General features: G+C 50.1%; 1 protein-coding gene across 2 annotated transcripts; it reads right to left on the reverse strand.

Annotated features, from left to right (window-relative positions):
• LOC114851810 (A disintegrin and metalloproteinase with thrombospondin motifs 7) lies at window positions 1-27,608 on the reverse strand. 2 transcript variants are annotated; one of them, XM_029143572.3, is made up of 24 exons: window positions 27,255-27,608; window positions 25,885-26,249; window positions 23,346-23,529; window positions 20,708-20,898; window positions 18,988-19,071; window positions 18,006-18,130; window positions 17,792-17,941; window positions 16,761-16,904; window positions 13,675-13,819; window positions 12,567-12,659; window positions 12,176-12,321; window positions 11,929-12,098; window positions 11,731-11,864; window positions 11,281-11,401; window positions 10,969-11,213; window positions 10,494-10,632; window positions 9,907-10,033; window positions 9,607-9,820; window positions 8,156-9,538; window positions 7,848-8,000; window positions 7,590-7,763; window positions 7,302-7,448; window positions 6,704-6,863; window positions 1-2,298 (listed from the first exon to the last, which is right to left on the reverse strand). In XM_029143572.3, exons 1-24 carry the CDS (start codon window positions 27,373-27,375, stop codon window positions 2,153-2,155), a joined length of 5,061 nt encoding a protein of 1,686 aa, XP_028999405.1. In that variant the 5' UTR covers window positions 27,376-27,608; the 3' UTR covers window positions 1-2,152. The 2 variants fall into 2 exon arrangements, with proteins under 2 accessions (XP_028999405.1, XP_028999404.1); XM_029143571.3 differs by having other exon boundaries at window positions 25,885-26,252; window positions 27,255-27,607.
• Window positions 27,609-27,643: the final 35 nt, after the last annotated feature.

Consider the following 27,643-nt stretch of genomic DNA (forward strand, 5'->3'; position numbering starts at 1 on the left):
CCAGTTTGACATGTTTTATTTAGTATAAAGCTCAGCATATGAATATCCATATGTAATAACGTCACTGATTAATCAAGAAAGAGATGTTTGGTATCAACTGCTTATTTAAATGAAGTTTACAGTGGGAATGTTTTGGATCCGTGGCTGCTTTAACAGATTAAAGTTCTCTGAAACGTTCAGTTTTTCCTTCCTGAAGAACGTGGTTCAGGCTGACGGCCACACTTTGTGCTTAGTAACCAACAAACATAAACCAACAGCAGACGATTGGAGTCACGCAGTCACATCAGAGAGCGGCAACATGTTTGGAAATGAAACGCAGATGCAGTCAGTGACACCGGCCCTTCGCTATTTTCCTCCCATGATTATCCAGTTCATCAGTGAAAGTCAGGAGGCATCGCTGGTTTTACAAGCACAACATATTCTGTGTGTCTTACATGCACTTATACACTTCCTGTCTGGGAGTAACTCGTGTTTTCGCGCTGGTCCCAGTTGCTGCTATGCAAACTGTACGGTTGGTTATGTACCGAGGTCAGATGTCATCATCTCAGACCTGTCTTTGTATTTTCCTGTAAACTCCGCATTTGCTGCAGCGGCAGCGTAGCACCAGAGAATGAAGGTTAACGGTTCGATCACCTGAGGACATCTGAGATCTGAGCTGCATCAAACTGAACTTTCAGCTCGTTTCCAACAACCAACCTGTAAACTTCAAGGAGAGGAGGAAAAAACTTAAAGGAATACGACTTTCAGCGGACTTTAAAGCTGCAGCGCCGTTTCCTCACCTTTATTCATGAGACGAGCTTCGGTCTTATCTTTACAATGTTTTACACAAAATAGATTTTCTTCCTCCTTAAAATGTTTTATTCAATGCATCAAAAGGCTTTTCAACTCGTGAACCTTCCTGAAGGCTCGTAGGAGCCGGCGACGCGCTGCTGCTGCCTCGCCTGGACGCCAATAATAAGTTTGAGCCGCTTCTCATTTCCTGCTGAAAAGCCTGAACTGAACCTAAACGTGTCGCTGCTAACAATGACTCTGAAAACCAGAGTTCTGCTCCTGCACAGGGAACTCAGGAGGTTTTGTACTAGTTCCTTCATACACTTTATTAAAGCTTGATGATGTTTTCCAATTATGACTCATATTAAAGTGTGTGACGTCACACATTTGTTCCTGACACACACAAACAAGAACGACTCCTGAAACCCAGGAAGTTCAGTATTAGCTGAGAAACAGGCTTTTAAAGTGGATAGATTTGTTTTCCTTTTCATCTTCAGGGATTATGAAGAAGCTTTCAGAAAAGCACCATTTGGGGATTTTGAGCACTTTGCTTGTAATAATAAATGTTTAAAGGAGAATTGGTGACTGAGTGTTTTCCTGTTAACGTGGACAAGGCGTCTGCATCGACATTTTCCCTTTATCGATGCCCTAGAGTCCACATAAAACCACACCACTGTTCAGAACCTGCACAGTTTGCTGCTGTCAGTGTAATGAAAGCTTTAATAACTGGTTAATAATGCATTTTAAACCTGCCACAGAGAGAATCTTCTCTTTTGTAGCCTGGTATCTAAAATTACTTATCTACAAATTACTCTAGATTCATAACATGTCATTCAGTACATTATGAAAATTCCAAATGAATATTTACATTCTCATTGTTTTGCAAAAAGAGAGAGGCTACACTTTGTAATGTTCCCAATTAACTTCAGCCCTGTGTAATAAATAACTATGCAGCTGTTTAGGAGCGGCTTCAAAAGCATCGTGTGTGTGTACGTGTGTTGGGTGTGTACTTGTTTTTCCTTTGACGTGGGGACCAGAAACCATGTTTTTCCTATCAAGGTGACAACGTGGGGACACTTAGGAGGTCCCCAACAGTCCGATGGCTTTAATGGTCAACATGTGATTTTAGGGCTGAGGTTAGAATTGAGTTTTTCTTCGGATTAGAGCAAAGGTTTGATGCCTTTAGTTGTCATGGTTAAGGGCTAGGGAAGGCAATATGTTAATGGTGAGTCCCCACCTAGATGTAAAGATGTAAATACGGACTTGTGTGTGTGTGTGTGTGTAAAGTGGAAAAGTCGGACCGGGCTCAGATGTCGTCGTCTCATCAGCAGCGAGCGGCTGGCGGCTCCTCAGCGTCTCGGCTCCTCGGCTCCTCGGCTCCTCAGCGCTGGGACGCGCCGCTGGGACGCGAGCGCTGGCTGCAGCTTCGGCAGCACTGAGCGCGGACGGTGGGTTGGAGGCAGCGTCGGAGCCAGCGAAGCGTCTGGCACAGACGAACGGGGAGCCTGTCACGGAGGCAAACGCCTCCTGTGTGAGGAGAAAGAGACAAGAGGGAACATGAGGAAGTCACCCAACGTAGATCATAGTGGATTCAACACAGACAATGCGGAGATCTTCTGATCCGATGATGGTTGATGCAGAACGAGCTTAGCTTCGCCTCCTGTCTTTTCATTTGACTTGATGTGAGGGAAACGCGACCCACGCTTTCCTGCTGCATCTCTGCTGAGGTGAGTAAAGACAGCAGAGCAGCAGCTGATGTCTTCCACAGACTTAGACTACTGTAGACCAGCTGCAGAAAAATCCTTCCAACTCAATGTTTATGGGCCCAAGTGGAGAAAGTTTGGGTCTCTGTGCTCTTTGAAACAGTCAAACTTCACCTCGAATTGGAATCTTCACAAGAAAGTTAGACGGTTTAGAGTCAGAGCTGCTGACGACTGCAGACACAAATATTAAACATTGAATTCATCTCCATCTGTTGCTTTAATAAGTAACGTGTTCACTGATCCTCCACATCCAGTGTTGAGACGCCGAGGCCTGATGTGAGCAGAGGGTGCTGCTGCAGGAAAGGCTGCGCTGATCCTCCCTCTGAGGGTTCGAGGTCCTGAGCAGCTTTCACTAAAACTTCAGAATAGTGGGGATGAATAGTGTGCGGGACAAATGAATTTTAATGCATCCAATGATTTCACCTTGTTGAGTTAGACCTCAGGGAGGGAGATCTGTGCCCACTCAGACCTCAGGGACGTCAGGAAGCGTGGAATTGCTAAGTTCAGCGACAGTCTTGCATCAGTTCAGCTCTGGGCGTTTACATAATGCGCCTCTGAACCAGACCTCCAGAATTCACCGCATCAGAGAGACTCCCCCACATCCGTGGCTGCACAGAGGTCACAGCTGCAGCACAGTCCACTCGTTTCCTGTTATCAGCGATTCTCCCCCGCGTTCTATCTTTGAATCGCTGTCCAGCGCACGGAGCATAAACGGGGACGTCCCGTCTCCGCTTCCTTCACTGCTGCTTCGAGGGCCACAGGCGGAGAACAGCACCAGCGCAGAACAAGAGTGGAACCAACGCGGCCGAAGCGTGTTGGAAACAGGAGCGACTGTGGAACACCATGTTATTAGAGCGAACGCGTGTTCCTGCGGCTGCTTCCACCTCGTTCTGCTCCGTCTGCACGGACGCTTCTTCAAGCGTAGAGAAACCTTCTCGCCGCCTACAACTGCGTGTCAGTTTGGTTTTTAACAAGCTTTTCAATTACTTAAAGCAATTAAATAAATTGCTTCATCAGACGAGTGCTGAAATTTAATTAGAAGCGTCGAAGCCGCGACTCGGTTACGCTTTTTAATCAACTATTAATTTTCTGCTCTCTACATTTGAAAACATAGCTTTGAAACATTACGTACATTAATGACTTTCAGATACCTTTTAATATGTTGTGTAAAACAATACCTACGTGTGCATGCACTGTAGCTGCGGAGGCCTGTGTGCTTCTTTAGAGGCCCCAGAAATAACAGAATCACATCACAGGCTGCTAACGCGGAGCGAGACGCGGCGTCCGTCAGCCGCTGCATGTCGTATTATCTCTCATCCCATGTTGAGAAAGCAGGTGTGAGAGACAAACATTAGCGTCACCTCCTCCTCAGGCTCAGCCTCACAGCGACGCGCTAACGTCGTCCAGCGGCCACATCGTCCTGCTCTGAGCAGAACCAGCGTTCGGTCACGCGACTGGGCCTGGTTCAGTCCTGCTCCAATCAGATCAGGCTGCTGAATACGTTCATTTTATTAAATGTCACATAAACCTCATAAGCCTTTATTCAGATCTACAGCGATACTCAGCGTCTAATGATCTTATAATTCCATATTCAGCAGATGCACTGACCTCTGCTCAATGCTTCGCTTCAGAAAGGCTCTGAATGAATATCTGCTCCGCGGCCGCAGGACGAGCGACAGCGCTGCATCCATTAAGGAGCGGCTTCCTCGTGGCGGCAGCTTGGACGAGTTAAGCTTTGGAAGCAGCTAGTCACGTTATTCGCTGAGCAAACGAATGCCGCTAATCACCACAAACCGCAAAGCATCTCAGGTATGAGAGGAACGAAGCATCACATCCACGTCCAGAGCTCACGCAGGTGCAGCGTCGAGGCTCCCACCCTCCAAGTCACTCGAGGGGGGGGGGGAGCGCTGTATTTAAGTGATGAGGGAGCTAATTGCTGCTCAGGGCGCTGATGCGGAGGCTCCATCAGCTTCGTTTGGCACCGGGGAAGAAAAAGAGTATTTGCAAACGCAGCCATCTGATCGGAGCAAAACACACAAGTCATTAACCGAGCGCCAGCTGTTGCTGCCACATTATCATACGCCTCAAATATTTACGATAACACTTTTATACCTCCATGCCTTCAAAATGTCAGCAAAGCTGCCATTCGACAGAGACGCTGCTCGCCGGCGAACGCGGCGCTCGTATCTGATGTACAGCACAGAAATGCCAGTGACTTGCTGCGGCTTAAATCAGACAAGTGAGTGAGAAAGTCAACACGACGTATGAGCTGGAGAGCGTTTAAATATGGAAGCTGTAGTTCAGACTGTGGGGTTATTATAACGGGACTCACAAATGGGCTTTTGTCATCATCAGGAGCTGTAGCATAAATTATCTCCCAAGGGCAATTAAGATTGTGACTCAAACCCAGCAAGCGGATTCTAGGAGGAATAATGACGAGCACCAAGGTTGAAAAACCAAGAGGGAGAGAGAACTGGCAGAAAAATACAACTGTCGGGCAAAAGTGGAAACATTTCTAGTGAGCGTCTACGAAAAGCCGCATGCAGACTACTGTTTACAGAGAGGCAGAGTTTGTAGTCAGGCTCAGACAAAAGTACGACGGAAATGTCAAATGATGAATGATGCGTTTCAGGCTGGAGGAGACCTATAATTACTGCGGTGCATATTTGCTTTGGTTTCAAAGCCCTTCTTCAGTTGTAACTATGGACAAAACCCTGCAGCTCGTCTTCCACATGCCGCTGAACAAAGGGCATCTTTGAGGCCGCTGAACTCAGCTTTTCCACTGCTCTAATGCGGCATCGTTACACAACTGGCAGAGTCCTGGTGACACAGTGCTGCTGTCAACAGGACAAAGGACGCTGCTCCTACTCAGGTATAGGATCGGGCTCAGGCTCAGGTTTAGGGTTCGTTTTAGGCTCAGGTTTAAGATCAGGTTGAGGGTCAGGCTCAGGTTTAGGAACAGGTTTAGGTTTAAGCTCAGGGTTCGGCTCAGGCTCAGGTTTAGACACAGGTTTAGGTTCAGGTTTAGGCACAGGTTTAGGTTCAGGCTCAGGTTTAGACACAGGTTTAGGTTCAGGTTTAGGATCAGGCTCAGGTTTAGGCACAGGTTTAGGTTCAGGCTCAGGTTTAGACACAGGTTTAGGTTCAGGTTTAGGCACAGGTTTAGGTTCAGGTTTAGGCTCAGGTTTAGGATCAGGCTCAGGTTTAGGCACAGGTTTAGGTTCAGGTTTAGGCACAGGTTTAGGTTCAGGTTCAGGCTCAGGTTTAGGATCAGGCTCAGTTTTAGGCACAGGTTTAGGTTCAGGCTCAGGTTTAGACACAGGTTTAGGTTCAGGTTTAAGCTCGGATTAGGATCAGGCTCAGGTTTAGGTTCAGATTTAGGGTCAGGCTCAAGTTTAGAGTCAGGCTCAAGTTTAGGCTCAGGCTCAGCATCAAGCCGTTAATACAACAATGTGGAAATGCTCAGTTGACAATAGCGAGGCTTTCAGTTTGACTGACACACTCCCAGGTCTTTGAGCCCCTCTTCTGATTTGCACTGCTTCACACCAATGGTTATTCCAGATGCTTCTGCTCTATTTGGCAAAGAACAGAAATAAAGCCAGAGGCATCAACACTATAACACACTAGAGTTTAATCCTATACCTTCAAATTCCAAGGTAAGTGGGATTAACATATGAATCTGCATAATCATCTAACATAGCATTCATAGATTAAAGGGCGATGCTCTGAGCAGCAGACGGGTCTCTGGCTGTTTTCCACTGAGAAGTCTGTGCGGAAGTAAAGTGAGGCTTATGCTTGAGTTACTTGCTAAGTCAACGATCCGTGAAACCAAACTGGAGTGAAAGAAGAGAGCAGAGACTGCGCAGCACCAGTCTGCAGATGGTCATCGTCAGATTGACAGCAGCCGGGCTGCATTTATGTTTTATGATCTAATATAACTAACAGTCTCACTTCTTGAACGACCCTGAAGGATGAACCTCTTCGTCCTCGGTCTCCACATGAGGCCTTTAATCAAACCACCAATAAAATGCTGATGTTCACAGCTGCAAAATGCAAATCTCAGGATTCATCAGCCTTGTGAGTCTTTTTAGAGACGTGCCGTCATGACAACCACATAAGAAGCATTAATAAGCCCCTCTTCCACAGGTTCACACGGAGCTCATGCTCACCAGCTGTGCTCTCACACTCCTGGATGTGACACTTCTGGGTGCTCTCAGGTCTGAGCTCCTGGTCGCACTGAGCTGCATCCACGTCCTCGTCTGCCTCCGCCTTCGTGTCAACACATTTGATGAGTCTGTGCTGAACTCCGGCGCCGCAGGAAGCGGAACACTGCAACGTAGGAACAAACCTTTTAATGGACTGGTACAATAAAAAGGAAGAACTCTATGTATAGAACTATAAGTGAAAACAGCCTGAAATGTGTTGAAGCAAAAGAAAATAAATTGAAGTGTCAGTTATAAATTTAAGTGTTCCAGTAAAGTACCTAATTAAATTCCTTTTTGCTTTGGTGTGCAGATAATAAAGCGTTTTGGACTTGATGGGTTGTCACATCCTGTTTGCATCAGTTCCTGGGATTAAAATGATCTAATATTAAGGTGCAATACTGTATGTGCAATTGTGAATCAGAGGATTATCTGCTACTGTGAGACTGAATAAAATACTTGGGTCCCAATAGTGTGAGTTTTGTGATGACATTATTACATTACTACCTGCATGACTTTGGCACGTGTGTGTGTGTGTGTGTGTGTGTGTGTGTGTGTGTGTTACCTGTCCCCAGGAACCAGTGAGCCACTGAAAGCACGTCTGAGTATTACAGGCTTGGATGTTGCTGGGCTGAAGGGCCCTGTCACAGCGGTCGTCCTCAGGGCAGGTGACTATTCGCTGCTGCTCACCTCCTCCACACAACTCAGAGCACTGACACACACACACACACACACACACACACACACACACACACACACACACACACACACACACACACACACACACACACACACACACAGATAATTTTCAGGAACACAACTCTGAATATTGCCTTCGTGCGCTGCTCCTCACCTGACCCCACGAGGAGCTGTACCACTGGAGACACGGCTGGAGGTTACAGGGGGCCCGTGTCTGTGGCCTGGGGGACGTGGCCCTGCAGTGGAAAGGTCGGAGAAGCCTTTGATCCCGCATGTCGGTACAGTGGAGCTCTCGGGACTTAACGCCACCCTCACAGTTGCTGGAGCACTGTAATTACCAGACGTAGCACAGCTTCAGTGCCTGCGGCGCATCTGGATACGAACTAATAAAAATCAGGCTCATTATTCTCACCTTACTCCACTCGCCAACCTTCCACACGGAGCAGGGGCGCAGGTAGCACTGCTGAGCCGGCGCCGGCCTCTCGGCCGGATCGCAGTCGGCGTCTGAACCGGTGCTGCAAGATAAAGTCCTCCAGACGGCGCCGAGGCCACAGGTGGTGGAGCACTACCCGAGGTGCACGGCAAGAAACACTGGGTTACCACACAAAGCTTTGATCTAGGTCAAAGGTCAAAATCAGCTGCTGTGGCTCCAGGCCCTAGAGGGAGAACCAGACAGAAGTTCTAAAGGCAGCGTAATGAAATCAAAAGAGACCCACTCACATCACTCCAGCTGCCAGCGACCCAGTAGGCAGCAGTGGTCGCTACTGGAACGGGCCACAGAGGAGGAGGAGGAGGAGGAGGAGCAGCTGTACCGGGCGGCGTTCCTGCAAAGGAGCTGCTGCTGCCTCCCACAGCAGGCTGAGATGTGGAGTCAGTTCCAGGTCCAGGCTCAGTGAGCATCGGGTCTGAGGCAGAAGGCGAAGCGTCTCCCTCCAGCTGTGCAGGAGACCTGCTTTCTGTCCCATCAGACGACGCGGAGGCTGCAGCCTCCTCCATCCCTGAGATCTGCTGAAAGGAACCGTGGGACCGAGTGGATTCCTCCGAGGCAGGAAGTGAGGTTGTGCTGAGGTCAAGGTTAGAAGACAGAAGAAGCAGAGTCTGATGCGAGGCCACGGGGTCCAGGTTCAAGGCTTCTGGGAGCTGCGTCGACCCGGTGGTTGATTGAGGTATTTCTGAAACACTTCCGTCCAGCTGAACTTCAGGTTCTGGACTTTCCACAACGTCCTGGTTTGTGAAGGCGTCTGGACCCAGTGCACTCTGCTCGTCCATCCCAGCCGCTGTTTGGGCGACGGGGTTGATAGTGGTCTGATGCTGAGGAGCCGCTCTCACATCGTCCTCCTCCGTTAAACTGTCCCCGTGTTGTCCCGTTCTCGCATCCCGTGACGGCTCCTTCGTAGAGAAAAGAGGCGCTGTGCTGGTGCTCTCAGGCCTCCGAGCCTCACGTCTGTCCGGTCCTTGTGGATGCTGCGTCGTGGACGGCGGCGGAGCAGAGCTGGACACCGGCAGAAGGAAGTCCTCGGAGAGAAAGTCGTCTTCAGAGGATTCCTCCGCGCTGTCCAGATTCCTCCTCCTCGTCTCCTCACTTCTCAAAGTGGGCTTTGAAGAAGCTGTGGGCGCTCCTGTTTCCGTGGCGACGTTTCCTTTTACACTGTTTGTTGGACTTTCCTCCTGTGAAGCATTAAATGAGAGCGCGTCCCCGCCGTCGCTCCCAAAGTCATCCGACAAGTCTTCATGAAAGTCGATGAAGTTATAGTCGTAGTAAAAGTCATCGACTTGAACAACTCTGTCGACGTTTTCAATCTTGTTGTTGTGAACATCTGCCTCAGCGCTGTGATGTGCGTAATTAGGATTCAGTGGTTGAGCTCTGCTGTGTTTGGGAGGCTTGGCTTCGGGTATGGAGTTGATCTCGTTCAGGACTTCTGTGCTGGAAAACCCGCTCCCTGAAATGTCCATGTCTCCGAAATTATCCAGGAGCGCGGGGCATCGGTGGAGCTGACAGGCCGAGAGCGCCGGAGGCTTCTTCTGGGGGTCGCAGTCGACCCCCGTGTTCCTGGAGCAGGTCACGTTACGGCGGCGGACGCCGCCTCCACAGCTCAGAGAGCACTGAGGAGACACCACGCCACAGTCAGCGTGGAGCGGAACAACACCCCAACACACATCACTGCACCCACCTTGGACCAGCCGCCAGCCGCCCAGTCCGAGGGGCAGCGCACCTGCGTGTTGCAGGAGGACAGGGCCTCGGGCCGGGGGACGTGGCCGCAGTCGCTGGGCGTCAGAGTCCTCTGCTCGTCCACGCTCAGCGCGCGGACGCACAGCACCGTCCTTACGGCCACGCCGGCGGCGCCGCAGCTCGCCGAGCACCTCTGCCACTCGCCGACCCACCACCTGAACACAGACACGGCCTTTATCACCAGCCACGGCGCGCGACTGCCGCCGAGGAGCCGTTCTGTGGCTTCGGTCCGTTCACTCACAGGGCGGGACACGGATCCCTGTCACAGCGGGTTTGGTTCTCAGCAGGTCGGGTTAAAGGGTCACAGTGGGTCTCCTCCACCATCCCAGTGGTCTTCTCCACACAGTGAACGATCTGCCTCTGAACACCTGAAGAGCAGACAAGGCATGAGTGTGTTACACAAAATTAAAGTATCATCAGAAACTGTCTTCATTCCGTGAAGCAGGAGACATAAAGCAAGCGTTAATCTGCTCAGACTAAACAACTGATGGAGCTGTAGGAACAGCAGTAACATAAAAGCTGCCTTCAAGGCCAGTCGGGACAAACCAGGCTTAAGATTCCACCACCTCTAAAACACTTCTCAATAATTCCCCAGTGCAATCAGGCAGCGTCATTAGTTCTGCTTACTGCCGTCATCACTTTATTTTTAGTCCAACGTCGGAAACGTGGAGTTTTCAACATCTCGTCGCCACTGATCTCGTTCTGATCAAACGCCTCTCGCTGCAGCTCTGCTCAGACTTTGCACCGAAGCAAATCAGCAGAGCAAAAATCACCTCACGTCCCGAAAAATACGGAGCCAGCGCGACAGATGGCTGCCTGTCGCGTTACCTGCCCCACAGGAAACACTGCACTCGGTCCAGGAACCGTATTTCCAGAAGAAAAGCGCCGACGCCTCGTCGTCCTCGGCTGCGTTGCGATTGATGGTGTATTCGTACCGCACGCCTGGATTCTTCTCCTGAAACAGAAGCTGCGACCGCAGAAAACGTCAAGGTCACGATGTGAAGTCACGTGACTGGAAACGAGTATTCGTTAGATGATGATCAGTTATTGACGAATCCAATAATGAACTTTCTACTTTTGTACTTTGCTTTGTGATTAGAAAATATGAGAAACTGGAACTTTTAAAATAAAAAATGATTTCCTACGTTCTCACAGCAGCAAATTCAAGCACTCAAGGTTTTGCTTTGTCGTTAATCTACACAACTCAGCTTCAGCTGTGCTTCGATCCCTTCATTCAGTTCCTTTCACATTTCAATGTATTAGAGTTCATTTCTTTGACTTCTAGTTCCCTGATGAGCCTCACCTGGATCCACAGAGGCTCCACGGTGGGTCCAGGGGACACCAGGTTCTCCAGGTGTCCCGTCCTCACGTAGCTGAAGACCGCCCCAGCCGCCCTGTACTCTCCGCTCCACTGGATGGTCCAGCCTCCGTTCAGGAAATACCTGTCGGCGTTGTCGCTCCGTAGCGCCAAATAGTTCCCCGCTTCCGCCACCTCCTCGATGCGAATGTCCCAGGCGCCGCCTGGGATCAGTCCAATGTCCACGTACCCTGGAGAAACAAAGGCATCCTGCAGGTCACGGCCTCAGAACGCAGGCAGCTTCAGCCTGGAACCTACCGAGTCCGTCTCTGTCCTCGAACGTCCTCCTCACAGTCGTGCAGGTGGATCCGTTCCCGTGACACACGCCGCAGCGATCCTCCACCGCCGTGGAGTCGATCACGTGGTCGCAGCCTATGTTCTGGAGCACACGGCAGGCTTTTAGTGCAGCTACTGTAGCTTTGCTACTCTTGACATCCTTATATAAGTAGACTGGCGGATGCTCGGATTTGGAGTAGCTTTAAATGTGACTGTGACTCGGAGACAAAGGTGAGAGTAAGGCAGAAAACAAAAATGCCACTAAATGTCAAGAAGCCGCAGGCCGGCGTCCGTATCAGCGACATGGCATTTTGGCCCCGTCCAACGGGCCGCGCTATCAGCACCGATAGCGGCCATCGCACTCTCTCATCAACAGGCTCATTGTCATGCTGAATGTCACATGTGCACAGAGCAGGAGCAGCCGGGCCGCACCTTACACACGCCGCTGATGCACACGTCCCGGCCGGCGCTGGCGTCGTCGCACGGCGTCCCGTCGATGACGGCGTCCCGCATCTTCTCAGAGAAGCGCTCGTTCAGCGGGCGGCAGTGCAGCTCACACGGGTGGACTGAGGAGACGGGACAGAGGCGTGAGCGGCGGCCGCGGAGGCGCCGGGCGCCGCGGCCGCTCACCTTTGCTGATGACGGCCTCCCAGGTGTAGAAGCGGCCCTTGTACGGCCTGGCGTCGAACTCGCTGCACTGCAGGTCCCTGAAGGACGGGCGCTGGTGGGGACAGGGCGCCGTGCGGCACGTGCGGTGGCGCTGCCGCTCGCCCAGACAGTACTTCCCCCTGAACCTGGGACTGTGGGAGCAGGAACGGCAGAGAGAGGTCAGTGCGTGTCTGCTTGTGCCTGAACGGACCGCGGAGCGCGCGCTCACACTGGGCTGTCGCACTCCCTCCGGGCGCTCTCGATGCCGCCGCCACACGTCCTGGAACAGGTCGACCACTCGCTCCACGAGGCCCAGCCGCCGTCGACGCGTGGGGGGTGGAACCCGAGCGCCACACACTCGCCCCCGAAGCACCACTGGAACAGCACAGCGAGGGGCTCATTAGCAGCATCGCTACTAATGCGCGCGACAGCCGTTCCAACATGTGAGACAATGCATCAAATAACAAGTGTCCTCCAACAAACCCAGAGAAGTCAAAACATCTATTTGGCGCCACAGATCTTCACTCTTCACTTTCAGCATCAGCTAAATTATCAACGACTCATGACCTGAATCCCTGAGTCAAACACGGACCCCCCCCCCCCCCCCGTTGCCCACTTGCCTTGTTCTCGCCACAGCCGGTCCCGTCCACGGCGCCGTCCAGCTTGGAGTGGCAGGTGGCTCCCACGGTGCACCACAGGGTTCTGCAGACGTCCTGAGGGCACAGGAAGGTCAGCACGCCGGCCGCAGCCTTTAGACGCGCTGCAGTTCACCACCCACTACTACTATGAACACTCATCCACTCCACCTTCAGTCAGAGGGCTGACGGTGCTGAGGTGGAATAAATAGTCAGAGTTTGAAGGTTCTTGCTGGTATAAAGAATGCAAGAGTTTGACTATGTGAACACAGAGGCTTTTCAGACCTTGGTTAAACCTGCAGGATGTGACTCTGTCCAAGCTTTGCTCCTGTGCCCTGATGCATCAGTGGTTTATTTACTGGAGATCGGGAGGTATTTACACATAAATAATACAAAAGTGTGCACACAGTGCGGTTCCAAGGGATCCATGCAAAAAGAGGAGGCCGTCGTGACACAGCGCAGCACCCACAATGCTTTGCAGGAGCGAGAGAGAAACATGGAAGAACAAGACTCTGATGTAAAAACCTGGAGGTCACAGAGCTCTGGCTGCAGCAGGTTGTATTTAATCTCAAAGGGAACAGAACCGTGTGAGACCATGAGGTGGAATCAGTCCAGCATTCAAAAGGACACACTGCATCGTGGGGGTTCATGCAAATTATGAATCACTAACGGGAGAAAAAGCTGTTACAGGAGGGTCATTACTCACAGCATTAGGCACCAAAACACCTGCTTTGCTGAGGTCATTGCTGCCACTTGGCCTCTTATTTATTTAGTCCCCATAAACATTCATGGGGTGCGCGTTGAGGGAGCAGCCGCTTGCAGACTCGTCCTGCAGCTTTAGGACCTCAACAACCCTCAGTCCCGGGGTCTCTGAGGATATTACTGATGCACTGATGACCCAGAAACTCTAATGGGTCTCAAAATAACTCCTCCTGCTTCTCCAGGCTCTTATTTGCTCAAGGACGTGTTCAACATTGGACTGTAATGATTCTTTTGTTTTCATAGAATATATCTGGAGAATTCTACAACCGTAAGAATTTCAGTGCAAGACAGTTTCTTTGTGTGGAGGATTTGTTTTTGTGGAGCGTCTTACATCCACGTCACCACAGAGCAGGGAGCCGGACCCATACTGCAGCCGGCACTGATGAGTAGCGCTGTACAGAACCCCAGGAAGCGCCGCGTTCAGAGACAGCTTATCCTTCGCCGGGGCATCATCCAGACACGAGCCGAAGCCCCGGCTGCAAAAGAAGAAATGACAGGAGAAGAGTGAGGTGTGGTGAGGACACGCCGACGAGTCCTCAAGTCTGCAGCATCAAAGCAGGTCGGCAGGAAACGGCCTGCTTCATGAACGCACGTTACAGGAGCAGCGGTGGGAGAAAGTGACTTCATCTGCTTTGGGCTGAAATCTGAAGGGACACGCTCTCTAACGTGACACAGGGATTATCTGGAATTAGACAGTCTCTAATGAAACGCATGAAGATGAAGTGAAGCTGTGAAACCGGGATGAGTTTGTGCTGAAGGAGTCCTGGAGGTGAATGTGGACAAGCATGATTGTAATTATAAAGCATTGTTAAATAAATGGATGTTGTGGACGTGTTGGTCTTGAAGGTGTCAACTAAAGTAACATTTTACTTTAGAAGCTGCACGTGAGCTGAACACTGTGGACGAGTGAAAAAGGCTCCAATCGCTCCTGCGTCTTTGTGCATGTGCTCAACAAAAGACGCCGGCACAAATAAGCAATTATCCTCTCTACAACTCGCCATGACACGGCTTCTGCGGGCGAGAACGCGCTCAGCGCAGACAACCTCAGTCAATCAGAATGACATTCAAAGCACAGAGCTAATTAACGGGTGCAGATCAAATTAAATCACCTGTGAGACGAATTAAATTAAAAACACTCAATGCACAACACAACAAAGCAGCACAATGAACGGTCTGTGGCACCGACGCTGCTTAATCAGGCTCCTGCACGTGTGACCTGCTCATTTCACCCCAGATAAAAGCACATCGATCATTTGACCCTCGGGGCCGACGCTTCCAAACGACGGGACCGTGTTTGTGATGAGGATTTGAATTCAAGCTGATTTAATAATGCCAACGCAAGGAAAACCTCGATTTAAAAGCGTCTGAGAAATCACAGAGCTGCACCGGGGTCAAGGACCAGCTCCAGGAGCCGCTCCCAGAGCGCGGAGAAGCCCGGGGGCCACGAGACGAGCGGGAGACAGGACGACGCCTGAACAGGAAACACGTCCAGTTGTGTTAATCTGCTGGTCCATGTTGTGTCACTGCACGGACGTTTGCTGCTTTCACTGAGCAGTTGTTGTTTTTGCCGCTGACACTGGAATCCGTCCTATTTGGTCACTTTCTGTTGTAGAAATGAAAGCTGAATACTGAAGCGATGGATCCGGAGGAAAGTCATTAAATGAGGTGACCTCACTGACTGACATAAAGAGCAGCAATTAAAACCTTCTCCATGACCAACTCTTGCCTTCGGAGCAGTCTTTCAGTCCAATCAGATCCCACACAGCCTCAGTGCAGCCTTCCTGCAGGTATTTATGCTAAATAAACCCCTTTTTCCTGAATCCATAGAATTAGAGTGTGAAGTGATCTGCGCTTGTTTAAATGGGCCTTAGTTCCTCTATGGAGCAGATCAGGACTGTGAAACGGGGTTTTGCCTGTGAACAAAGTTTCTCTGCGCGTATTAACGAGCGTCCGTCTAATCGGTACGTGACCGTATCAGAGGGATCAGCTCAGCGTGACCTCCTGCGTCCTGTGTTCAATAACAGCACATAAAAGAGCAGCAACGCGGAGCATTTAGGCTCCCGGCAGCTAAAAACGGACGCGGGCGGCGGGTCACGACCTTCACGGCCTCTTCACACACTCACACGTCATCAGCGTTTCTATAGAAAGTCCTTCAGAGGCTCAAAGAGGTTCAATCATTAGCATCACGTCAACAGTCAAACATTCAGGCTGCGGCAGTGGGACGTCTTTACTACTGTATGGCTTCATGGGCTCCGGGTGTAGAACAGTTACTCGAGTTCGTCCCAACACAAATTATGACTCTTATCTGGCGCCTCCAACAGCTTTGACCCTGAAAGGAAAAATGAAAGATGCCTCAAACCTACAGTAAATCCACATCTGCATGTTGATTAACACGCCGGCGCCATGAACACAGCAGCTGCAAAAGATCGGCTCCTTCTCCATTAAAACATCTGTCCGACAGCGAACAGGAAGGTGCAGTAGGTGCTGAGGCAGCTACACTCTCTCACACACACACACACACACACACACACACACACACACACACACACACACACACACACACACACACACACACACACACACACACACACACACACACACACACACACACACACACTTTGTGCATCGCTCGCCCACTGGTATGAACGGCCTCTCTCTCCACAGTGGAGTCAAGAAGCCGCGACGCGTTCAGGAGCTCGACACCCACTAAATGCATTCCAGATGCTCGGAGCAGAAACTGGGGCGGTGCCGTTTGCTCTCTGCTCGACAGACTCGCACACGGTCCTGGAAGGAGCTTCACGCTTTGTGCTGTTGTTATTTATGAGGCGTGTTTTTAAAAACCGCTGCGTGTGCGATGATGTTTCCACGGAGCAGCTCTGCTTCCTGATTTAACCCTTTGAAGGTGAACAGCGATGCGAGTTCCAGTCTCGGCTCCAGCGCCTCTTCTATTAATAACGTCTCAAAACATATCGCCTGCATGAAGCTGCGCTTTCTTTGGACTGAGTTGACATCACATCACTCAGTGAGTTAAACATCTGGAACCGACTGCATGTCAGACGTCAGCTCATTATTTTTCCTCTTCATACGGACAAATGTGTTTTAGAGCATTATGTTAAAAAGCTTGATAATATCTTAATGAGACAGACGTTCCAGCTGATAAATTACAACTTTCATCCAACTGTAGAGAAAATATGTCACCAACATCTATTTACAGTTCAGATAAAGAGCAGACAGACAGTTCAGAGGGTCCATTAATCTGACAACACGTCGCTGAAGATAATCAGAATCTGCAAACGTGAACTGTGCATACACAAACACCACAGAGCGTCATAATAAACGGCCGGCTGCTGTTTGTGTGAAGCAGGTTCACTCTGGAGAATCAAAAGGACTAGAAGCGTGCTCGTAGGTGTGACTCACTCCAGGAAGCGGGTGATGTAGCGGCGGCTGCAGCGAGACCACCTGGGCAGCGAGGTGCCGTACAGGAGCTGTGGAGACATGATGAAAGGGTGTTTCCCAATGGGTTCACAGTCATTACCGTTGCCGTCATGCGGAATCCCAAAGCTGCGACACAAGAGCACAACCCACAGAGGGGGCGGTTAAAGTGAGTGGAGCCCGGAGCGGCGCCGAGCGGGTTGGAGCACGCTCCACGCCGGCGCCGCAGCAGCAGAAGGTAAACAAGACCAAGACTGCATTCAGCGCGAGACAATTAGCTGAACATCTGCATCTTCATGCAAAGGACTCAGCAACAGGAGGATGAGGCTGCACCTTCACACAAAGGTGGACAGATTTAACACCTCGTTTACAGCCGGTGCTCGACTGGGTCGGAACCACACAGAACCCTGACTGGGGCCGATGTCTGAGACCAGATAACTGGGTGTTGGACAAGGCGGAGGCAGAGCTCAGCTTCATTAACTGGTGAGAACTGTGTGTGCTTTAATGTGTGACAGAGCTGGTTCCTTACTGTTTATTCACAGGACAAATGAAAAGAATAGAAATGTTTGCATTAAAAAATATTTGTTGAACGTTCATGCAAAAGCCCAGTCTCCTGCTTTTTACCTGGGCTTTTGTTAAAATATGCTTGTGTGTGAGCTTTGATGTACGTTTGAAGTGAGGATTAGAAACAGTTTATTGTAACAGCAGCAGAAGAATACGACATTCAAAGCTTTTCACTCAGAGCTACAGTGTGAATATATGTATTTCTTATATGTTCCCTGGCCGTGAATTGCAGGAATGACGAACACAGGCCCTTCTGGGAAGACATTTCAACTGATGAATGATAGAAAGTTTAATGATGTGAATATATTTGTTCAGTGTGTGGAAGCTGATGCAGAATCTACATTATTTTTTGTGATTTGACACGTGCGCGCGTCCCTCACTGGCGTCGGGCTTTTTTTCAGGCTGACTCAGACCCTGGCGGTGACGGTGCTGCTGTGGGGCTGAACTCTTACTTGTGGCCCAGCTCGTGTGCGACGGTGAAGGCCAGCGGGAGGCCCGTGTCCTCGCTGATGCTGCAGCTGCGATGCGGCTGACACATCCCCTCCACGTGCGACAGGCCCAGAGTCTCACAGGGCGCGTTGACGGCCGAGCAGATGTCCTTCCTGTGGAGACCCCACGGATCAGGTTCCGAGGCCGCGTCGGCCACAACGTGTGGATTCAACCCACCTGGTGAGCAGAACGGCCACGTCGTGGTGGACCGGGTGCTCGTCGCCCTTCGTGTTCAGCTTCTTCTGCCACTTACAAAAGCTGTTGAGGCTGTTGTCGGCGTGGTGCGTGATCTTCAGGTCGTCCTGCGTTTTGAAAAGGGCAGAAAACGTGGTTGCATCTGATGGCGAAGGAGGTTGAGCTAAACTGCACCATCAGCACTTCTGTTAATAAATGAGGCTTTGGGTGCTTTGAAGATCCTGTGAGCTGATTTATATTGGTGATACGCGTGGAGAATGAGCCTAGAATCAAGCTAGCGCACGTTGTTTTCATTAAAACTAACTTTTCTACTTTTGCTTCATGAAAAGAGAAACTTTCATCATAAATTGAGCTGGATTTTGGATGAATGACGCCTTTCGTGGCCGTTTCCTCCGTTCACCTCATCAGCTGTTGCAGGACACAACAGCGGAAACACTGAGGTTCTATTTGAGGAGTCGAGTGCTGCCAACCAGGAGAAGTGGAAGTTAATTTAAGGTGGAGTCACAAGCTGCACGCTGATGCAGCGAGCTCCATCCACTGAGGTTCAAAGGCATCTTCACTACATGTGGTCAGTCACCTTTAACTGCAACAATAATTCCTGAATCAATCAATCACAAACTTCCCTCACACAGTTCATCACAGGTCCATGTGACAAACGTGTGACTCCCTTAAAAGTCACCTTTCTATTTCTTTCCTCACAAATTATGAAGGAAAAAGGAGCCTTGATGAGATCTGGTGATTGCACTTTTAGTCTGTTCCTCTCTTTAGATTCTGTTCCTATGGGATATATTTAGCTTTGACGTTTGCGACCAGACGTGTAAAAGCAACAGGCTCATCTTTGTTCTGCATAACATGTGAAGCATCCAGCTCCAGCTGTTGCTAAGAAACTACAGCTGCCTGAACTATAATGGATAGAACTTAAAAAAACAGAGAAGTAAATATGGTCACGTGGTTCAGTCTTTACCTCGTCTTTCTCCAGGAGGACGAGTCGAACCACTACGATGTTGATTGCATTTCCAATGCTCGGATCTTGATACAGACCTGCTACCTGAAAAACACATGAAGGTTAATGAATGACAATAAGCAGCTGCAAGATTAGCTATAATATATTAGAAAATAACCAACAATAACCACAAGACTCTGAAATCACAGTCACAGCGGTCCAGTCTGAGGCCTGAGTGTCCTCCAATAAAAGAAATCGTTTCCTTTCAGAAACAATTTCTCTTGTTTTGACACTTGAAGCCGACGATGGAACACTGAGTTCAGAGGCGTCTTTCAAAGTGAAGACGACTAGAAAAGGATTCAACAACTGAATGAACATGAAAGCGTTAATGACGTTCAGCCTGTGTCAAGAACTTTTACAGCTTTCCTACTTTTCCACTTGTGTAACTGTAGAAACTTCACACAATAACCTTTCACTTTGTTTGCTGTCACTCAGGACTTTAAATTTGTGCTTTCAGCTCCAGTTTGTGTTTTCATCAGATGTTTTTAGGATGGTCCTGCGATGTGAATACAAAGCATCAGAACCTAATGAGCAAGCGTCTGAACGGAGTGTGAGCACGGGCTGAATCTAAATAAGCCTGTGGAAATCAGGCGACGTGGGGCTGATTACGAGAGAAGGAAGCATCAAGGTCGGCGCGGCGACGCTTAACGGAGGCTGTGGAAGCAACATGTGAGAGGAGAGGAGCCCACAGCAACGCTGAGCATCACCTCACAGCAGCACCGAGCGTCACTGGGTCACGAAGCTCCTGCTCACACTCACTCAACCTTTGACCTCTGGGCTCAAAAGACGCTGCGGCTTTTGTCTCAGCTCAGACCAGTCCGACCCCCCCCCCCCCCCCCCCCCCGCCTCCACCTCACTGCAACACGGTTCCCTCTAGGCTCGTTGTGCAAAATAGTCTGTTTGAAGGCTGCATTAATCCAACTGGGAGAAACGGTATCAATTACTGTAGAATAAGGTCAACATCACCACGATCCTGTAAATATGATGGAAAAGACAGTATGAGGACAGACTCAGCTGCTGAAGGAACAACTTTACTTACATATGTATCTGCAGTAGGTAGATGCATCTACCCGTTGGTCTGAAGCTACTGTGATGAGGTAACTAGTGAATGACACATGGTGCATAGAGTGTAAATACTGGACGTACACAGGCCGTCTATCTCACATCCTGTGAACAAAGCTGAGCGGCAGCCATTTAAAGCTGCTGTGCTTCAGCTCAGACGTCCCCTCCGTCAGATCGCTTCGCTCTGCGTCTTCTGTTAAAGCGAGTCCACGCCGCCGGTCGGGTTCTGTTCGATCGCGGTTGCAGAATAAATACGGAGCTTTTCTTGTGACGCGCAGCTGTGAGACAATGGAGCAGCTGGAGCTGAGGAAGATGGTGCCGCTGCTCATTGTTTGGACGCAGGTAAGAGGTTGCTTCCCGTGACGCCTCCCAGAGCTTTAAACAGGGATCAGGATGTGCAGCGAAGCGGCTGCTTCCTCTCATATTGTCTGGCAGGTGAGTGGATCCACGGGCATCACACACAGCAGACATGACATGCAGCATGTGGGAAAACCCCACTCAGGCACAAAGAGCCTGTTTACGTAACCTTCATGTAGTAACGAGGCCTGACGGGGACCTGCAGGCCTCATAGCTGATAGAAACCCGCCCTCTTCACACTGAGTCAGTGCTAATAACTCACGATGTTCATGACAGCCAGGACGTAGCGTTCCACAGCTTTGCTGCCGTGATGCTGAACCATCTTGGGGTCGGCCACCACCAGCGTCTCCACCCACTTCTCTCTGCTGACTGAGCGCTGGCGGAGTCGCTTCCTGCGCCTCCGCTGCCGCCGCTCCCAGCGTTCCCGTTCGTCTTCAAAAGCTTGATGCGAACCTGGAGAATGGAGTCAGGAGGAGATATTTAAAGCGAAGCAGAGCGGAGCACAACCTCAACCCCAACGAGTGGCAGCGATTTAGCTCTTATTTATACGCTGCACGGCAGGGACCAGCTGACGTGGAGCAGACATACGCTGCATCCACTGTAGCAACACTCAACCATTTCATGAGAGGAGGAAAAACTTTCCACAGAGAGGAAATAAACTTAAAAACTTGCATGAAAAATCAGCTTTTCTTTGCTCAAGGCCTGAACTTGCTCAGAGCCTCGCTGCTTGTACACGGACTCTGTCCTTCTCATCCTTAAACATATTATTACTGCATGTGTCAATTCAATTCAATTCAGTTCAATTCAATTTTATTTATATAGCGTCAAATCACAACAACGTTATCTGAAGGCACTTTACAAACTAAGGTTTAAGACCTCACACAACTAAACCCAACAAATCCCACATACAGCAAGTATTTAATTTGACAGCAACAGTGGAGAGGAAAAAGTCCCTCTCTTACGAGGAAGAAACCTCCAGCAGAACCAGGCTGGATGTGGGCGGCCATCTGCCTCGACCGGCTGGGGTGAGGGGAGAGAGAGAGAAAAAAAGCACAGCAACAACAACAAGCAACAACAAGCAACAACAGAGAGAGAGAGAGAGAGAGAGAGAGAGAAGCACAACTACTGGAGAGAAACAGACAAGGTTAGTTAAACATGGGACAATGATGGGAGGTTTTTGGACAGAAGAGGTAGAAGGAAACAGAGGAGCTCAGGGTATGAATTAAGTCCTCCAGCAGTCTATGTCTATTGCAGCTTAACTAAGAGATGGTTCCTGTGACTAACAATCATTGCCAGTGACCTGAACCATCTCTACAGTACCTATAAGCTTTATCAAAAAAGATTTTAAGACTGATCTTAAAGGTGGAGAGTGTGTCAGCTTCTCGAACCTGAACAGGGAGCAGCAGAGGAGAGGAGCTTGGTAGCTAAAAGCTCTGCCCCCTGTTCTACATTTAAATACTCTAGGAACCACAAGTAGCCCAGTGCTCTGAGAACGAAGTGTTCTGCTGGGAGCATAAGGAACTATGAGGTCTTTAAGATAAGAAGGAGCTTTATCATTGAGTACTTTGTAGGTGAGTAGGAGAATTTTAAATTCGTCCTGTCATTCGTCCTCACAGTAGAATCTGAAGCTAATGTTATGCCATCCAGGGTGGCTATCTGACTCAATAGTGTCTCTCTCAGATTTTTAGGCCTAAGAATCTCGGTTTTATCTGAGTTTAGTTGAAGGAAGTTTTGGGACATCCTGGATTTGATGTCTTTTAAACAACCCTGAATTTTGAATAGTTGATCTGTTTCATTTGGTTCCAAGGACATATATAGCTGAGTATCATCTGTGTAAAAATGAAAATTAATAGAATGCTTTCTAATAATCTCACCTAGAGGAGACATGTATAGGCTAAACAGAATTGGACCAAGCACAGAACCCTGTGGAACTCCATAGCTAATCCTTGTGCATGTGGAGAATTCCTCATTAACATGAAGAAACTGGAATCTGTTCAACAAATAGGATTTAAACCATCCCAGTGCTGTTCCTTTAATCCCGATTCTATGTTCTAGTGTCTGTAATAGAATGTTATGATCAATTGTATCAAATGCAGCACTAAGATCTAACAGGACAAGGACAGAAACTAGACCATTGTCCGAAGCTAATAGAAGATCATTAGTGACTCTAACCAGAGCTGTTTCTGTGCTAATGTGATGCTTCATTGTCCTGATTTGGTTTCATAGTAAATGTTTCTGGGTTAAATTCAAACCGCCGAGGTTTGTTGCAAGCCATTTTATTTCCCTCCGCATTTAAAGTGGCAGCGCAAGGTTGTTTTAATCAGCCTTGTCCTGTCCAGGTCCACGTGGAGGAGGTGAAGTGTCAGAGACATTTCCTATATTTATTATCTCAGCGTCCGGAGCCTTCATGTGTCAAACGCTATGAATCAGTGAATGTAATGAGCTTGTGTCTAATGGCTCGTTTGGAGCTACTGACTCTAGTCTGCATGTCAATAAGGGCCTGACGCTGGCGCTGTACGTGCTGCTGTGATGCTGCCGCACCAGCGGTCTGTTCACATCACAAATAATAACAATTTGAATCATTTCTATTTCTGTCCGTGAGCAGGAAATGGCCAGAACCAATCTGTGTCCAGCGCTTCACATTCAGGGCACATCTCTGCGATGCTCGATTCTCATTCAGGGTCATTTAAGCTCACTCTGAATTTAAAGTAGCTGCTTTATTAGCTGCTAAACGTCGCTGTTGTTGGGATTCATCCGACCTCTACGACTATTCAAGCGGAGGAAGTTTCACGAGGGAAAAGAGGATCATCTTCACCCTGGTCACTCTCTGATCAGTGATTTTACAATTAATGGTGGAGGGACGTCCTCGTCCAGCTTCAAACCAGCACCAACGCTCTTACCTTTGACTCCGCAGGTACCGTTGACAGCTCGTTTCCCTGAGGTCGGCTGCAGGAGTGGGTTCCAGGCGGGAGGAGACACGTGACGCCTGTAGACGGCGTGAGCCGGTGACCCGGAGCCTGCGTCGCTCCACTGCTCCAAAGGCTGAATGAAAAACTCCTGGCCCGAGAACCCGAACAGTCCTGTCTGGAGAGAAGGAGGCTCAGATGTCACACATGCAAAGAAAAGATCCACAAACAGACCCGAGCAGCGCTGAAACAGCCAACGAAGCTGGAGCTGGACATCAGCTCAGCTCCTCAGTAAAACACGGCTGACAGCGAAGCAAACTCCCTGTATTTACTGCTCCCCCTCAGTGATTAGTCAAACAAATGCTGCTACTGCGTCACGGCTGCAGACACAAACTCCGTCTCTCTCCAACATTCGCTCCCTACTTCTTATTCCCAGTCATGAGTCTCATCAGTCGCATACGTCTCCTGCAGCTGCCACAGACCGGCACCGGATCCGCGCTGCAGTACAGACACCTACAGTAGTTTATCTGCTGAACTGAGCTGAGCAGAGCAAGTTTCTACTGCTCTCACACAGGAGGAACCAGAACGTCTGACACGCGGCAGGATCACGTCAGGATGAGACTTAGAGCAAATGCAGCAAATGCATCAGAGATCAAAGCATGCGCCTAAACATCATCCCTGCTGACAGTGATGGGGGGTTGAACAGCAGCTACGCAAGGTAAAAAAAGGAACATGAGCAGAGGTTCAGTAAAAGAACTTTTTCCTGCAGCACTTTACTTTAACGCACTGCACTGTTATTTACACGACATATGTGCAATGCTAATAATAATAATAATAATAATAATGTGTGCATGTGTGTGTGTGTGTGTCTCTCTCTACAGAGTTCACTTCTTATCTTACTGTAGTTTTAGTTTGGCCCAGAGCTCGTAGGAACATGGTCCTCTGTCAGAACGCTCTGATGGAAACATCCATATTTATATGCATGAATAAACCAAACGCTGCCTGTTTTAAGCTTTGCACGAACGCTGATATTGGCAGACTCTGAATCGCTAGGAAGCAGAATCACAGTAAATACGAGGAGCCACATTAATTAGCCATGGTTCCACACACAGTGGAGCTGCAGGTGAGACGGTGGAGGTGCAGATTAGTGCTTCAGGTTTCTGTTTCCTGTAAAACGTCTCCATAAACTGAAAATGATCCGGACAATCACAGATTTGCTTCTCTCTTGAAGCTGAGCTAATCAGGCATGAAATGTTAAACTCAGTGAGAGCTCTGTCGTAGACTAACTCACGCAGGGAAGCGCTTCCGAAGCACCTGTTTCCTGTCTGTCAGTAGCAGCGGCTCTGTTCTGATCCGCCTCAGGCTTCTCCCTCCTGAAGAGTTTTCATCCTAGAACTCAATCTGAGGACAGAGGCTGGTGATTGTCCACCGAGGCAACGTCCTGCCCTCTATATTGAATCTGAGTCATTTTCTTCTTCAGTGTCTTGAGCTCAGTGATGTTTGTAATGAAACATGTTCTCCATCCAGCGGGTTCTCTGTCCTCCGGCTCCGTTGGGCCTATGAGGTTTTACCTGGTTATTGAGGCACGTCTCAAACCCCAATAATGACATACTGTACAGGAAACCTCTGCAGATGTGGATCAGTATCTGTTTGGACCCTCGCTAAGCTCCAGAGTATTAACAGACATCCAACCCTTTGTCAACATGAGAACAGGGGATGAAGGGAATGAAAACCACCAGGAGGCACCTGAAGCACGTTTACACTGGATGCAAACACAGAATAATATCTGAGAGCCCCAGGAGGCTGTGAGTCAACACCACGTCCTCGTGTCTGTCAGACGCGGTTCAAGCTCGGGACAGAGCTCCCAGGCATCAATTTTACATGTGAGGAACGAACCCTCTGCTTCGCAGGACAATGAGAGCGACCTCGGCCGCGCAGCTGAAGGACAGGAACCGACTCCTCACAAAGCTCCACCTGGAAAAAGATCATCACACAAGACGTCTGCAGCGGCTCAACACAACGGCCCGGTCGCTCACGCAGCCTGCTGCAGCAGAAGGTCTGTGTCGGAGCCAGAGAAGCAGGCGAAGCAGCCATCACCGCACCTCCACCTGCAGGCGACGGAGAACGCACGGCTCCGAGGCCTTTTTACCACATGGAACGGATCGGAGGTGATTTGAATAAGAACGTTTCATCCAATTCCTGGAAATATTTTGTCTTTGAAGCTGAAGCACAAAGAGGTTGAGTGAGTTGAGTTAAAGGTGTAAACATGAAACTTGTTTACTTGAAGAAAAGAGAAACCGCCTGAGAGAAATGAAATTCTGAATAGCGTTACATAATTAATATTAAAGGGGAGGTTGAAGGAGGCTGATCATGACTTCAAGGTGAAACAAAGCCGGTGAAACTTTTAAAGACTCAACAACACAGGGTCATGATTTTAGAGCAGTCTGTTCATCCGCGGAGCTCATCCTTCAGAGCGGAGGCGTCTCCTCCACCTGACGAACACCACACGCACATTATGTTCTTGTGCACTCACCAGTCCGTCACAGGTGCTCATGGCTGCGCTCCCCTTGACCGCGGCCTCGTCCCACACCTCCCCTAAGAAGTGGCACAGGGCGGATGCGGGCGGGCGGAGCCGGGCCCGGTCCAGGCCCCCGGACCTCGTCTCCGTCAGGAAGCCCGGCGCCAGCAAGCGCCGGTTGAGGGTGAGGTCAAAGTGCAGCCGGCGGCCGCGGTGCCACAGCTGGTAGAAGACCCGGTCCGAGTCGGGCTCCCGCGCAGCCTCGCGGCGCTGCACGCGCCGAGCAGTGTGGGACAGGAAGTGGGACAGGAAGCGACCTTTGGCATCCACTCGAGTGGGGTGAACCACTTCGTACTCGGGCAGATCCTGCAGAAAAGTCCCTGCTGAGGCCACAGCAAAGAGGAGATAGAAAAAGCACAGCCATTAAATCATGGGAACGAGGGGTCGCGTCTAAATGTGGCTCCGAAGCTGTAAACAAAGTGGGGCGGCTCCGACCAAACCCCACGACGGAGACGGATGAGTGAGCGCTTCATCCGATAAATAACGTGATACGACTGCGGTCGCTGACAGGCGAAGCTGCTGAATCAGCTGTTTAACGCCAAAGGAACGAACTGCGTTGAGGGACTGGATCAGCACAGTCACTGAAAGCAAAACCCGAAAGTCTGACGCGCGTGTTGATTTATCACCGACGCTCGTCCTGTTCATCAGCACTACATGATGCTCACTTCCTCTACGTTTGATGGTGCTGCGGTTTCGTGCACAGAGCTGCCGTCAGTCGGATTCTCATTATTTATTTTGATGAAGGCCTGGAACCAGATGGAGACTGAAGCGTGAAGCATTTGCCCAGTAAATATAGTTTATAGTTTTTACAGGCCTCAGCAGAGGTGGGCCTTTGTTTGGGATCAATTTATAACACTTGGGGGCTTTTCTTCATCTGTATTCATTTAACAATGCTGCATAATAAAAACTTAGCATTTCATATGCACTTGGCAGAAAACGCCTGCGATTGAACAGGCGGCACAGGGTCCACGTTGAGAACCGCCTCCTGGTTCCTGCTGCATCAAAGTCAAAGTGTTGTCACGCTAAATCTCCCCCAGGACTCCAAACCCGCCCGGCGGGTGGTTCCCATGGCAGCAGGAGGAGAGCCGCAGGTTGGGACTCGTCGGGAGGTTCAGAGACAAAGGCCGGGGCTCCTTCGCCTCCCTTTAATTACCTGCCTGCTCCGGAGCCACGGAGCCTGAATGCTGATGCGCAGCAGAGCTTCATTATGAGGCGGTGACTCTTCCTGCGGGTCAGGAGCCACCGTCACTCACCGGACGCTCGCAGGCGGGCCTGGCCCGGTTCCGCGTCCGCTGCAGACGGAGCCAGCGGTTGTTCTCACTAACCTGGTGCACGGGACGTCGCCAGCGCTGCGCAGCTTCCCAGGGCGGCGAGGAGCGCGACGACGGCGTGAATGGGAGGAAGTCCTCGCTGAGACGCGCAGCGGCCGCAGGACGGACGGGCCATGACGTCAGGACGCCGCTGGAGGCGTTCGGAACATCTACTGTGTTTCTACCAGCGTCAGTCCACGTCCACCTGGGCTGCGCGCGCTCGTGGCTCTGATCCGGGTCCGGGTCCGGGTCCGGGCCCGAGCATCGTCTGCAGACTGCGCCTTCACTGGACCTCAGGGTTCGGGACGCGGTTCCATGTCGCTACCGTCTGTCCCCCATCCGTCTCCTCCCGTCGCCCACTGACAACTTAAAGTTTTCCCTGCAAACTTTGGCGGCGCCGCCCC

Source organism: Betta splendens, chromosome 3, assembly GCF_900634795.4.
Source record: "Betta splendens chromosome 3, fBetSpl5.4, whole genome shotgun sequence".
In the NCBI taxonomy this organism is placed as follows: domain Eukaryota; kingdom Metazoa; phylum Chordata; class Actinopteri; order Anabantiformes; family Osphronemidae; genus Betta; species Betta splendens.

What these genes read in the sequence shown, in the direction of transcription:
- LOC114851810 (XM_029143571.3), bottom strand. Translation starts at nt 27,375, where the DNA reads ATGGCCCGTCCGTCCTGCGGCCGCTGCGCGTCTCAGCGAGGACTTCCT. An exon ending in TGAGCACCTGTGACGGACTG is followed by an intron (nt 23,530 to 25,884) that starts GTGAGTGCACAA and finishes CCTTCTCTCCAG; the next exon opens with ACAGGACTGTTCGGGTTCTC. An exon ending in GCACACGAGCTGGGCCACAA is followed by an intron (nt 16,905 to 17,791) that starts GTAAGAGTTCAG and finishes CTTGTGTCGCAG; the next exon opens with CTTTGGGATTCCGCATGACG.